The 12,870-nt window shown below is 41.6% G+C and overlaps 1 protein-coding gene across 1 annotated transcript in view; it reads right to left on the reverse strand.

Moving 5' to 3' along the window:
* Positions 1-590: 590 nt before the first annotated feature.
* The window catches only part of LOC117523105 (protein FAM53B-like), a 62,547-nt gene continuing 50,267 nt past the window's right edge, over positions 591-12,870 (reverse strand). Inside the window, exon 5 of the mRNA XM_034184525.1 lies at positions 591-1,751. Coding sequence (XP_034040416.1) covers positions 1,404-1,751 — 348 coding nt within the window. The 3' untranslated portion in view covers positions 591-1,403. The remainder of the gene's footprint in view (positions 1,752-12,870) is intronic.

Genomic DNA, 12,870 nt, shown 5'->3' on the forward strand with positions numbered 1-12,870 from the left:
GCACCGCCTCCACTGGAAAATGACAAGTAAAAATATAGTTCTTCGATCCAGGTGAGGGGTTTACCGTGCATAAAAACACAGCACACCCAGTATCCATTTCAGGGCCTTGTGAATAAGTGCGTGTGTGTTTGTGTAAGACAACACCTTGAGCTGGAGATAAGAGTTTGCCTGCCTTCAAGGCCATGATTGAAGAAAAAGCTGCAACATGTTGCAACATCCTGTTTTTGTGCATAAGCCCGTTTTGGAGACAGTGCTTTCCTCTCATGTCGGAAAAACAATCTGTCCTATCACTTTATTTCACCAATAACCTTCCCTGATGACCAACAACAATGAAGCCACCAGTGCAGTTTTAAGACAGAGACCTCTGTAGCAGTCATACAAAGACAGCTGATGTTTGTTGCAGAAACGCCAACAATCATTAGAGCCACAGATAGGAAATCCCAGGGAGAAACGTACATACCTGTCTGTCTGGCTTGCAGCTCTGGGGGCAATTTCTTTTCACGTCACTTCCTGTGATCAGCTCTTCTCTGTCTAGACTTCCTGACACTTTGTGGTGTTTGGTGGTGGCGAACAACATTAAGGAGATTACATAAGAGTGCAGGTTGCAAATTTATTTCATCATTCTGTTACAAGAAAGCTCTTGTACTCATGTTCCTTCAAAAACAGCTCATACAAAAAGTTATTTAGAAAAATATACACTGACATGAGAAATTAAAAGTTGGGATTCAGTGTTTAACTCAAATATACAATTTGCATATTTTAAAAAACTACACAAAAAGGCAGAAAACGTGGATTTGATTGTGGCTACTTTTTTGTAAGAGAAAGCATCCAAAAGAAGGCACTGTCATTTTTTTTCATCTCTTCTTAAAGCTTTGTTAGCTTACATTCAGCAAATTCCGGGAGCTGCTTTTATCCACCCCCCACTATCTGCCCCCATGTTTCATCTTGACCTACACTTTCTCTAAAAGACTTGAGATAAGTACAGGAGAAGTCAGATACTGCTACAGTACTACAAATTTAAGGTTAGCTGATTATGGAAAGGTCATCAGGTTGAAAAGACAGCAGAGCTGGTAGAAGTTCTAAAGGAGAACCCTCACTTTCACACTCCTGAGTGAAGTTGCATACCCAATATAAAACAACTAAGGTCACTGCTTCTTAATTCAAACAGTAAGAATGTTCAAGGCAAAACGAGTCACTAAGTCAGCTGTTATGTTCATACTTCCAACGTGCTCAATTCTTTATCTTCTATATCACTTTCCTTATGACTTTCCAACCATTCTTTATTTAAAAATGGCTGAACACCTCCATTCTTTTTAGGCTTGGCAGTCCAACTTAGAAGCCATCTTTTGGTAACATCTTTCTCAGTATCCTGGAACTTTCCATAATACCACAAACGGAAATGTTCAGTTTCTCTCAATCTGGTCAAGGTCCAGCTCCCCCCCCAGCTGGAAAATGTCCCTCTGTTTCCCACACTCACCCTTCCAGAGAGTGCGTTTACCATCTACGGGAGACCCAGGGCGAGAATCCACGCTACAGGCCGAGTCGCTATCCAGTTCCTCGAAGGAGGAATCCTCTTCCGCATCATCCCCTGTGAGTTCCTGCCGTGATTCCATGCCCAGATCTGACACAGGAGCGAAGTCCGGGTCTGGCTGACTAGTAGTCACAGATGAGACGTGGAAAGCAAAGCTTGATTGACAGCTGTCATTGGTGGAGAATCCAGGGCAGCTCAAGCTCTCAAAGGTTTGAAGGTTCTGTTTATAAGAGACAAAACCAAACAGAATAGTACAACATTAGTTTGTGCATTTTTATTCACTTCAAAGACGATGTGTGACATGTGTCATTGTTCATGTATGTTCCTGTGTACCTTACAGATTCAAAGCTTTCCTCACTAGGGGTTGTAGGTAAAGATTTGCAGGTAGGTGAATGTTTAAGGAGCTGGCCTGCCAATATGTATACTTGGGCTTGAATCCCGGTCATGCTACCAGTCTGAGTCCTTGGATAAAACACTTAATCTACATTGTCTCAGTCCACTCAGCTGTAAATGGGTACAGGTCAAGGCTCATGTAGTAACTTGTGTCAGGCTGGGGTATCGTCCCAGGGGAGTCCTAGACTCTCATCCGCTTGACATTATGGAGTATGGACCTAAACACCAATAGGCCCCAGGGCCAATATAGGACTTATAGAGGATTTAGGACTGGGGGGTAGATTAGAGCCAGTTCATCTTAACTGGTGCTAGAAAATGTTAGCTCACATGGACTATTCTTCCATGCAGGATTGCTAGCATGGATCAGTGTGATGACACAATTCAAATGAAGGTTTTGGACACAGATCACCTCCTCCTCTAATATAATGTAAATGTAAACATGTCATATACAAAAGTAAATAATGTGATAAAAGTAATTAAACAGTCTGCCTTCTGAACAGTCAGGGCAGAGAACACCATGATAGTGGATGTTATATGTCAAGTCTGATAGATCAGAACACTGTCTGAGTTGAATGTCCTTAATTTCCTACTTTATGACTTGTTATGGGGAGGTGATGGTCTAGTGGTTAAGCGTTGGGCTTGAGACCAGAGGATCCTCGATCCTTTATCGAAGCTAACGTTCGATTATCAAAACTGATGTTTTTGTTAGTGGATTAGTTTTTCAGATAACTTTGAAAACCATCAGCGGACCAATTAGCTTCCAATAAATTTAGTTCCGATAACTTTTACACTGCTAACATCTTTTTGCGGGCATAGTGAATAAAGCTTAACAGTTAAAAACATTTGTAAAGTCTGAAATCAATTTTAGTGCCTGCCTGTTACATGTTTTGTAGCAGACAGACAGCTATGAGTGGCAGCGCTCAATCCTTTGCCAGCAGAGGAGAGCTGGCTACCAGAGAGAAAGGAAGAGGGAGAAAAAAAATCTTTTTTTTTCCCATACCATACAGACCTGCAGGTGTATCACACAAGTCATGCACAGGAAAATTAGTTTCCTGGCATCAGTGGTTGGTCGGTATATAACACACAAGTAATTATAACGTGGTGGGTTTTACAAATAAATGTGTATTTGTAAATATGTCATTTTTTTCATTTGTAAAAAAAAAGGCAATTTGAAAACTGAAAATTCTGTTTAAGTAATTCAGCACTTTTAGCGAATGTGTGGTAATTGCGCTTCACACTGTCATGAACACTGCCATTTACTGGATGGCCAATAGATGGCAATTTTCCCATAATGCACTGCGACGTGTGTCTGTACTCTGTAAACGCTACACAGTAAAATCACCAGTGTAAAACTAACACTGACTGTGTTAAATTAACACTGGTGAGTTTACTGTGTAAAACCTTCAAAATTAGTGCATTACTTTAAAACTAAAACATATAGCTGATATTTTCACTTTGTAAAATGACAGAGGTGATGTTCATTTCAATAACTTGTCTGGAATTTGTTTGCTTAAAATTTTAACCATAAGTCAAAAATGTCTGCCTGTGCATGACTCGTGTGATATGCCTGCAAATCTGTATGGTGTGAAAAATAAATGATATTTTTCTCCTTTTCTTTCTTTCTTTCTCTCTTCTCTTTCCTTTCTCTCTGGTCACCAGGTCTCTTTTGCTGAGAGAAGGCTGATCTGAGACAGAAGTGCTGACTCGTTGTTGTGTCAGTAGCTGCCAGTGTACTGGAGTCAATACCGAAAGTTATCGGTTTAGCTCTTAGCTGTAACTTCCACTAAATTTTTTAGGGGTTTATTGGTTTAGCTTTATAAATGTTAACTTTTCAGTTAGCAAATTAATGGTTATCGAAGCTAACTTTTTGGTTAGCTGTGCCCACCACTGTTCAAACCCCAGCCTGACCGGAAAATCACTAAGGGCCTCTGGGCAAGGTCCTTAATCCCCCAATTGCTCCCGGTGTGTAGTGAGCGTCTTGCATGGCAGCACCCTGACATCGGTGTGTGAGTGTGTATGGGTGAATGTGAGGCATAATTGTAAAGTGCTTTGAGTGTTTGATGCAAATGGAAACTAATATATGCATGCAGTCCATTTACCATTTGTTATGAATGCGGTACAAAACTGTTTCAAAACGTTTGTCCCAGCTCAGCTGGATTTAGCACCAGGGCATGCTTGTTCTACTCAGATTACGTATTTTACATATTTGTGCACCGAGCCACGGTCAGCCTAAAGTGAGAACTTTCAAATTTCTGAAATGCAAATGGGGCTGATGTGACAATCCTTGACTGTACATATATGGGGAAAATCAGGTTTTCTCAAGAGCTATACAGAAACTCAAATGGGGAAGTTCCAAATGTCACCATGTTGGCAGTGCCTGACTCCAACTAACTTCTAGCCAACATTTGAAAGAGGTGGAGTGTGGGCAAGACCGGGGTGATCTGGTTGGGATGAATAAAGCCCAAACACGTGCCCCATCCCAGAGTTACCGAAGCTAAACCTAGCAGGTTAACTTTGGTTCAAGTGTTTTGTTAATGCACATTTTTACAAACTATGACACTGATTTTCACAACAGGTAAATTTGGTGTAGGTATTAATAACTATGATTGGCATATTGCCTTAGTAACCACAGATAAAACAGTGGATAAAACCTAGCAAAGCTCTCCATATCTGCTAATTACTCCCAATGGTGCTAACAAACAAATAATACAAAATTTCACTCAAAAGAAATACTAGAAAACAGACTTATTAGATCAGGTGTATTCAACTCGTTCCAGAATGGGTTGAGAGGTTTTCTTTGCAACCACCCACTCCACCAGGTGCTTTCACTGATTAACATCACTTAACATCACTCAACGTGTTTACTTCTGCTGTAAAGATGAGGATTTTAACATGGTCTTCTATGGGGAGTGACTTTTGAGGTTAGCCTCATGTGGTCATTCAAGATTTGGCACTTCCGCCTTCATTTTTCTTGTTAATAATCATTTTAAGAACATGCATGCAAATATCCCATGGAAGGAACAGACAATAGGCATAACTTCACATACGTGGATGCTCTCACATATTTAACTTGAAATGTCGAACGGTCTGTTGGGAAGAATTTGAGCTCAGTGTTTACCAAAACGCCAGTTTTAGATTGGATTTCACTTTAGCCACATGTTGGCCTCGCCTTTCACAGTGACAGGATGTGAACATGAAAACACAAAAGCACACATGCTCAAGCACGCTGAGAAATGTATGCACCGACCTAAACATGACGGGATGGTAGAGAAAAAAACACAAGTGGAGACACAAGACATGGAGATGGGTTGCAAACCACAAATGTCTCATGTTTCTCGCTGCGCTCGAGGCCATTTTATCGCTGTGGAAGCCACAGAGTAACACACATGGATCGACGGGGAAGCCGGCCCTGCATAGCCGAGAACGTTTCTCCTTATTCACAGTTATCAGGATGACTTCTAACTCTGCCCTCAGCATCACAGAATCTGTGTGTGTACTAACCACAGCTACTTGTGCTTGTTTCTCAGCTTTCAGCGCTGGAAAGAAAGCGGTTTTATTTTACTACAGTGATATCTCCAAATTTTGCTTCTATGCTGTCCTTTCACAACAAATTTCTCACAGCAACAAAGGCAGGCAATTGTTCTGCACAGCGAAGGGGTTAATTATCTTTGGAGTGACCCAGCAGCAGATGTTGGAAGCATGGAAGTGAATAGAGATTAGGCTCACTATAGAGCCTCAGCTTACATGACAGACACCTACTTTTCCTCTTACAATAAGCATTGAGCTTCTACTTTTAAAGTCCCAGTAACTGCAGCACATTCAAAAAGTTGTTACAAAGTGCTTTACAATAATGAAATAAAAGACATCAAAGCTACAGTGTGTACAATTTCAGGGTGTTTATCAGCAGAAATGGACTATAGCATAAGCATCTGTTCGTTAGCACATAATTACCTGCAATAACAACGGCAACATGACGACTGGTGGACTGGTTGATGAAAATAAGGTTGACTAACTTGTGCGTTACAATTACAACAAATTGATATTTGTAAAAGACTCTGTCGTGGATCATAAGGTGTTCTACAAATATTCCGCGGCAGACGATGCTAACCTGTTGCCACCTGGTGAATGAGGCAATAAACTGCCATGTGAAGTGACTCGTAACTGCTCGGCTGTTTTTTTTGTTACACTGCGCGGAGATGGCTATAACATGCTCAGAGTTGTAATTCACTACTAGAACTAAAAACTGAAAAACAAAGTTTTGCTTCTGTTTCACCACAAACTTTGAGTTGCATAGCCTGTGAGACACTCTGCACACATTATGGCTCCAGCCTCTCTTGTAATATGTGGTTTTGTGTGGCCTAGAGGTAATCAAAAAAGGTCCTACAGTTTACCCTTGACTTAAAGAGGGTATACAGAGAGCCGAAGGTCGGCCATGTGGCCTCGCTGGTCGTCAGTGTGTCTGCGCTCTTCTTTTCGATGGCTTTTTCGATGATTAGAAATGTTGAATCAGTGTTGCACTTTGAATGGCTCCTCTTCAAATCAGTGTGTGAGAATCAAAACGGAACCGACGAAACTAAACAAATGGTAAAATCTGTCAGGGTTTGGATTTTTGCTTTGTGTCATGTTGAATTGGTTTGGGTGTTTGAGTTCTCTTGCTGTTCTTTTTCCTGCTTGGGTTTTTCTGTCCCTATTTCTGTTGTCTGTCTCTTGGTGCTTGGTGGTGGGTGTTGCACTCTGTTTGGCCACACCCTTGTTCTGGTGCTTTCCACACACTTGTTCCTAATCTGTAGGAACAGGTGTGTGTGTGTATAAGCTTCACAGTTTGCACTAGCTCCTCACCCGATCGATGCACCTTCCTTCCAGTTCTGTTCTTGTGTTTTTCCTCGTCCTGCCTGCCTCATTGGGTTTTTGATCACATGCCTGTTTACCTGACCACGCCATTAGCCTGATGATTTTGTACTGTTGCTTCTTTTGGACTGCCTTCATGTGTACCGACCCCTGTTAAGTCTTTCAGTAAACCGCTTTAAACTTCAGAGCTGTTTGTCTGAGTCCTGCATTTCTGTCCAGCCATTCCTGACCATCGAGCCTGATAAAATCAAGGGGGTACACACCCTATACTGTATATAAAGAGTGCGACATGGTCAATAGCAGGTTTTCCATTACAGATTTGCGCAAAAGTTAAGTGATATTTTCAGAATGCTGAAAAAGCACAATAACAAAATGACAGCCTTTCCAATAACATGCAATGTGACTCACAATAACTGTCATTCAAGCAAGGCTCTTGCAAGAACTGTAGTTCTAACAGATTTGTAAGTCCCGCTAAATGTTGCCATTTCGACGTTTTTTAAATCCAATATTATGGTAGGTTAAGTAATTTTTATAAGGTTTAGCAACCTCTCTGTTTCTTCCTCTATCTATAACGTTACTGCGCCATGTATTTTAGAAGGTGATGTCAGGTTTTCTGTTGGTTATGTGACAGGAAAAAAAGTGTTTCCCTTCCACATGAAAAACCTCATATGACCACAAAGACTTTTTTTTTTTTGCAATATGTTTTTTCAAAATACATGTGTTTCCATTAAGTGTATTTTCACATTTTTTTTACTTCAAACTGCTCAATCTGGAGGGCCTACTGAGAAGAAGTGCTGTATAAATGGTGAGGCTGCTTTGTTTTCAATTTATGTCTCCAAGATGTCTGGTTTCCCTTTCTGAATGACATACACAGACTTGCTCCACCTACTGGCATGGAGAGTTTACACATGCACATAACATGCATGACCGTTTGCGGCAGTCTTTCCAGTATGTTCAAATGTAAATTTTTGGGTGACGGGGCTGGACGGCCGCACATTCATGATTGGTCGGAGTCTCTGCAGGTCAACCCAAGTCTCCCAAGTGTGCAGCCTCATGAACACACAGCCCTTCCACTATGTTTAATCCATAATGACTCCAAACTATTCAAGTTAAACACCTCTGACCTTGAGTTTTAATTTTCAAAGTCACCCAAGGTGAAAGGTCATAGGACCAAGAGCAAAGTGACACATGGCTTCATAATAGTGTTCAATAGGAAACATAGATGTATTTTTAACAAATTACTCAAAATCACCTACATACAAGCATTGGACCCAAATTTGACCTTTTCCTGTGATTTAAGATTTTCGATGATTTTTCTATCAATTCATCAGCTTGTCTTTGGTTCACCCTCAATCATTCCACCAACTCAAATGCTTTGAGTTGTTTTGTTCACAGATGGAGGGACACAAGGACCCAAACAGCATGTAAGCACAAACAACAATTAAATGGTGACATAAATGGCATTATAAGCATAAGTAAATTCATACAATTCAAATGGACTAACAGGTAACTAGTTGAAACTAAATGAATGTAGACATGTTCCAAGTCTGGATTTAAATGAAATAATTTAACTGGAATATAATGCAATCATTCTTTTGTCTTGTCTTGCTTTTTGGGTGGATGAAAAGAAATGGGATTTTTGCTTTCCAAGACTGATTTTTTTTTTTCCTCATTTTTGCAAAATTTGCATTCTACGTAGCATGCACAAAACACCTCGTTTGAAGGCCTTCTTTGTTGCTTGAGGTGATCGCGTGAGTGGTGGTGGTGGTGGATAGGAGGGAGCTTTGCTGTAGTTACCCCACTGGAGTGGAAAAGGAGATTTCTGCACCCTCACTTGCTCTCTTTCCAGCCCATAGCCCTACCCCACCACTAATTACCACAGCAGAAGAGGAGACGAAGGCAAGACAGAAAAGCTGGAGAGAAGAAGGGAAGCAGCTTCCACACAATACGCTTTCTATAAAATCTACTAAGTCTGGGATTTGAATCAATGTTGTGGCAGATTAAGGGAGATGAGCTCAGTCTCTGCAGTGCACTCAGCTTCGACCTTTTTTGGACTTCAGCATACCTCCATCCAGAAAAACACATGTACAGACATAATTAAAACACAGACAGTCAGACATACTTCAGGCAGTCACGTCCCACATGACAAACTACTTTCTCTCATTATTACCAGGATATGGGAATCCTGCTTTTTGACTGTAACCACCTACAATTTGCAATCAAAGCATTGGCTTTAGCCTAGTTTTTAAAATTCAATTTCATTTATTTATATAGCATCACATCACAACACAAGTTGCCCCAAAGTGCTACACACGAGCAAGTTTTTAACCTTAGCCACCACATGTGCAAACACAGTGGCGACAGTGGTAATAAAAAAAAACTTCTTCAAATGTCTTTTTTTGTTTTTTGTTTATTGGAAGAAATGTCAAGCAGGCCAGATTCAGTGGGGGCTTTGGTCATACTACACAACAGCAAAAACACAACTACTACAACAGAAATGCAACCACAGACATATACAGTCCGGTGGTCACAGTTACCGATGGTTGAAAAGACGACCAAGAGGTGGAGTCAGTGACTGTATCAATGCCAGATTAGTCACCAATATACGTCACTCCCCAGCCCCCACCCCAACGCTGATGCACTTCCAACCCCTCCATTCAAGGTCATTTTCTGAACTTGAATGGACAAATGTGTGTGACTGTTTTAGTTGCTCGCATGTCGGCGTTGTCATGGTAAAATGAACGAGTGAATGAGTAACTGAATGCGAGTGCTGGCAGTGTAACTGCCAAGCAGATATCGAGGGCCAAAGTCTGATCAGTGAGAAAGAAGCAGAAGTAACTATAAACAAAAGGATGAAATAAAAATGAAAACTGCCAATATTTTACACAATGACCCAACTTGTTAGCAAGTTTTACAGTTCAGATCCCTTTTTTCTTTTTGCTTCATTTACTTTTATTCTCTCAAATTCTCATTTGTAGAGCAGTTTTTTATCATACTGATACAAACCAGAATGTTGAGGCAGGAAGTGTGTCATTAATGCCGTTAACAAACGCTGACTGTGCATGACGCACTTTGACAGCAGTCACAAAAACGTGAGGACACAAGTTTTAAACTGCGCACACAGTGACTACCTCCAAAACGGAGCTGACTTACATGACATTACTAATGCTTTTGGATGTGGATTTTCAACTCAACAGTAGTATAGCTGTTTTCCAAGTTGTTCTGTTTTATCATAACCTCTGCCATAGAATAATATGCTAAAATAACAAACTTGCAAAACCCCACTTTACAGTGACTGATCAATACGGCCATCTGTTCCTGTGTATCTCTACAGCATGAGAATTCAAGATGCAGCTGCTAAAGGAGAAGCAAAAGAGGTTAGACAAATATCGTCCTGATAATTAGAGCAGCAAACAACATCCAGCTGAGTATTATAACAAAGACTCTTTTGCCTAGTTAACAACAAATATTCAATTATCAATTGTATTATATATATATATATATATATACATACATATACACACACTCATACACAGTGCATCGGGAAAGCATTCACAGTGCTTCACTTTTTCCACATTTTGTTATGTTACAGCCTTATTCATAAATGGAGTAAATTATTTTTTTCCCCTCAAAATTCTACTCACAACACCCCATAATGACAACATGAAAAAAGGTTGTTGACATTTTTGCAAATTAATTAAAAACGAAAACTGTGAAATCACATGTACATAAGTATCTACACCCTTTGCTTAATACTTTGTTGATGCACCTTTGGCAGCAGTTACAGCCTCAAGTAAATGGTAAATGGACTGCATTTATATAGCGCTTTTCAGTCTGCATCAGATGCGGAAAGCACTTTACAATTATGCCTCATATTCACCCATTCACACAAACACACTCACACACCAATGGCAGGGTTCTGCCATGCAAGGTGCTCACTGCACACCAGGAGCAACTTAGGGATTAAGGACCTTGCCCAAGGGTCCTTAGTGATTCAGGCTGGGATTTGAACCGAGGATCCTCTGGTCTGAAGCTCAACACAACCACTAGACCATCACCTCCCCAAGTATTCTTGAATATGATGCCACAAGCTTGGTGCACCTATCTTTGGGCAGTTTTGCCCATTCCTCTATGCAGCACCTCTCAAGCTCCGTCAGGTTGGATGGGGAGCGTTGGTGCACAGCCATTTTCAGATCTCTCCAGAGATGTTCAATCAGATTCACGTCTGGGCTCTGGCTGGGGCACTCAAGGACATTCACAGAGTTGTCCTGAAGCCCAGTCTGAGGTAGAGAGCTCTGGAGCAGGTTTTTATCCAGGATGTCTCTGTACATTGCTGCATTCATCTTTCCCTCAATCCTGACTAGTCTCCCAGTTCCTGCCACTGAAAAATATCTCCACAGCATGATGCTACCACCACCATGCTTCACTGTAGGGATGGTGCCTGGTTTCCTCCAAACATGACGCCTGGCATTCATGCCAAAGAGTTCAATCTTTGTCTCATCAGACCAGAAAACTTTGGTTTCTCATGGTCTAAGAGTCCTTCAGGTGCTTTTTGGCAAACTCCAGACAGGCTGCCATGTGCCTTTTACTAAGGAGTGGCTTCCGTCTTTCCACTCTACCATACAGGCCTGATTGGTGGATTGCTGCAGAGATGGTTGTCCTTCTGGAAGGTTCTCCTCGCTCCACAGAGCTCTGACAGAGTGACCATCGGGTTCTTGTCACCGCACTGACTAAGGCCATTCTCCCGATTGCACAGTTTAGATGGGCAGTCAACTCTAGGAAGAGTCCCGGTGGATCCAGACTTCTTCCATTTATGGATAACGGAGGCCACTGTCCTCACTGGGACTTTAAAGCACCAGAAATGTTTCACCGTGGTAGGATAGTTATAGCATCACAATATGCCATAAAGAATATGAAAGGGTGGTCTGGCATCCTGATATGGGTGTCAGACCACCCATATCAGGGTGGTCTGACATCTCAGAGTTCCGATCTTCACTGTCTGATGCTGACTCATCTACATCAATGGAGCTATTTTCATCCTCACTCTGGGCATCAATAATCAGTTTCAGTAGTTGTGCAGCTGTAATACTTGCTGTTCTAGGTCTGTTGGTCATGCTTCCCCGCTAAACAGTAAAATATAATGAATAGCGTTGGCAAATTACAATACCATCTCAAGCTATAATGCTGAAACTCTCACTGATCTCCCTGTGGTCATAAGTGACCCCGCACAAGTTTGGATTATAGTTGACACACGGATCAGCTGATCCTTGCAAAATTGAGCACATGCAGGACAAAAAGATTGACAAATTCATGGTAGTAAACCTTTTTCCCATTTGAACTGGAGGAATGGTGCAGAAACATATATGCCTGGGGTCGTAAATGACCCCACTCGGTCCCTTGAGGGTTAAGAAAACCCTTCTCTGTTCTACTGCACAAAGACACTATGTAGCAGGTGATGCAGCAGACAAAAGACACTCTACTGTGAAAAAGACCACTGAGACTTTTTAAGTCTTTCCTGACTGCCAGACTCTACAAATCATCTGCACACCTCTGTCTGGTATTCACAGAATGCAAGGTGTGTAAAGGCTTACGCCCCTTAGATGTACAGTTAAAGGAAGATGAAACAATAAGAGGTGTGACATTACACAGGTGTTTTATGCTAAATCAGAGTACCAATGGGACAAGTCACAACATGTCATTGAATGCAGCCAGAGCTGTGCCTCTAGACGCCCATCTAGATTTTCCCACCAGCCTGTGAGGCCTGCCACGCAGCTATGCTGCTCACCACGGCTGCCATTGTAGGAATGGATAAAGATAGAAAGAAATGAGAAGAACTGCAGAAAAGCTTCAACTTCAACCAGACAAAAGATATTATATAACACCTAAATAGATCCTTGTCATTTGACTGGTAGTTTGTATGTCACATGATATTGATTTATATCCATCCATCCATCCATCCATTTTCTTCCGCTTTATCCGGAGTCGGGTCGTGGGGGCAGCAGCTCAAGCAAAGCCGCTCAGACCTCCCGATACACACACACCTCCCCCAGCTCCTCCGGGGGAAACCCAAGGCGTTCCCAAGCCAGCCGAGAGACGCA

This window comes from Thalassophryne amazonica, chromosome 13 (assembly GCF_902500255.1).
Source record: "Thalassophryne amazonica chromosome 13, fThaAma1.1, whole genome shotgun sequence".
Lineage (NCBI taxonomy): Eukaryota > Metazoa > Chordata > Actinopteri > Batrachoidiformes > Batrachoididae > Thalassophryne > Thalassophryne amazonica.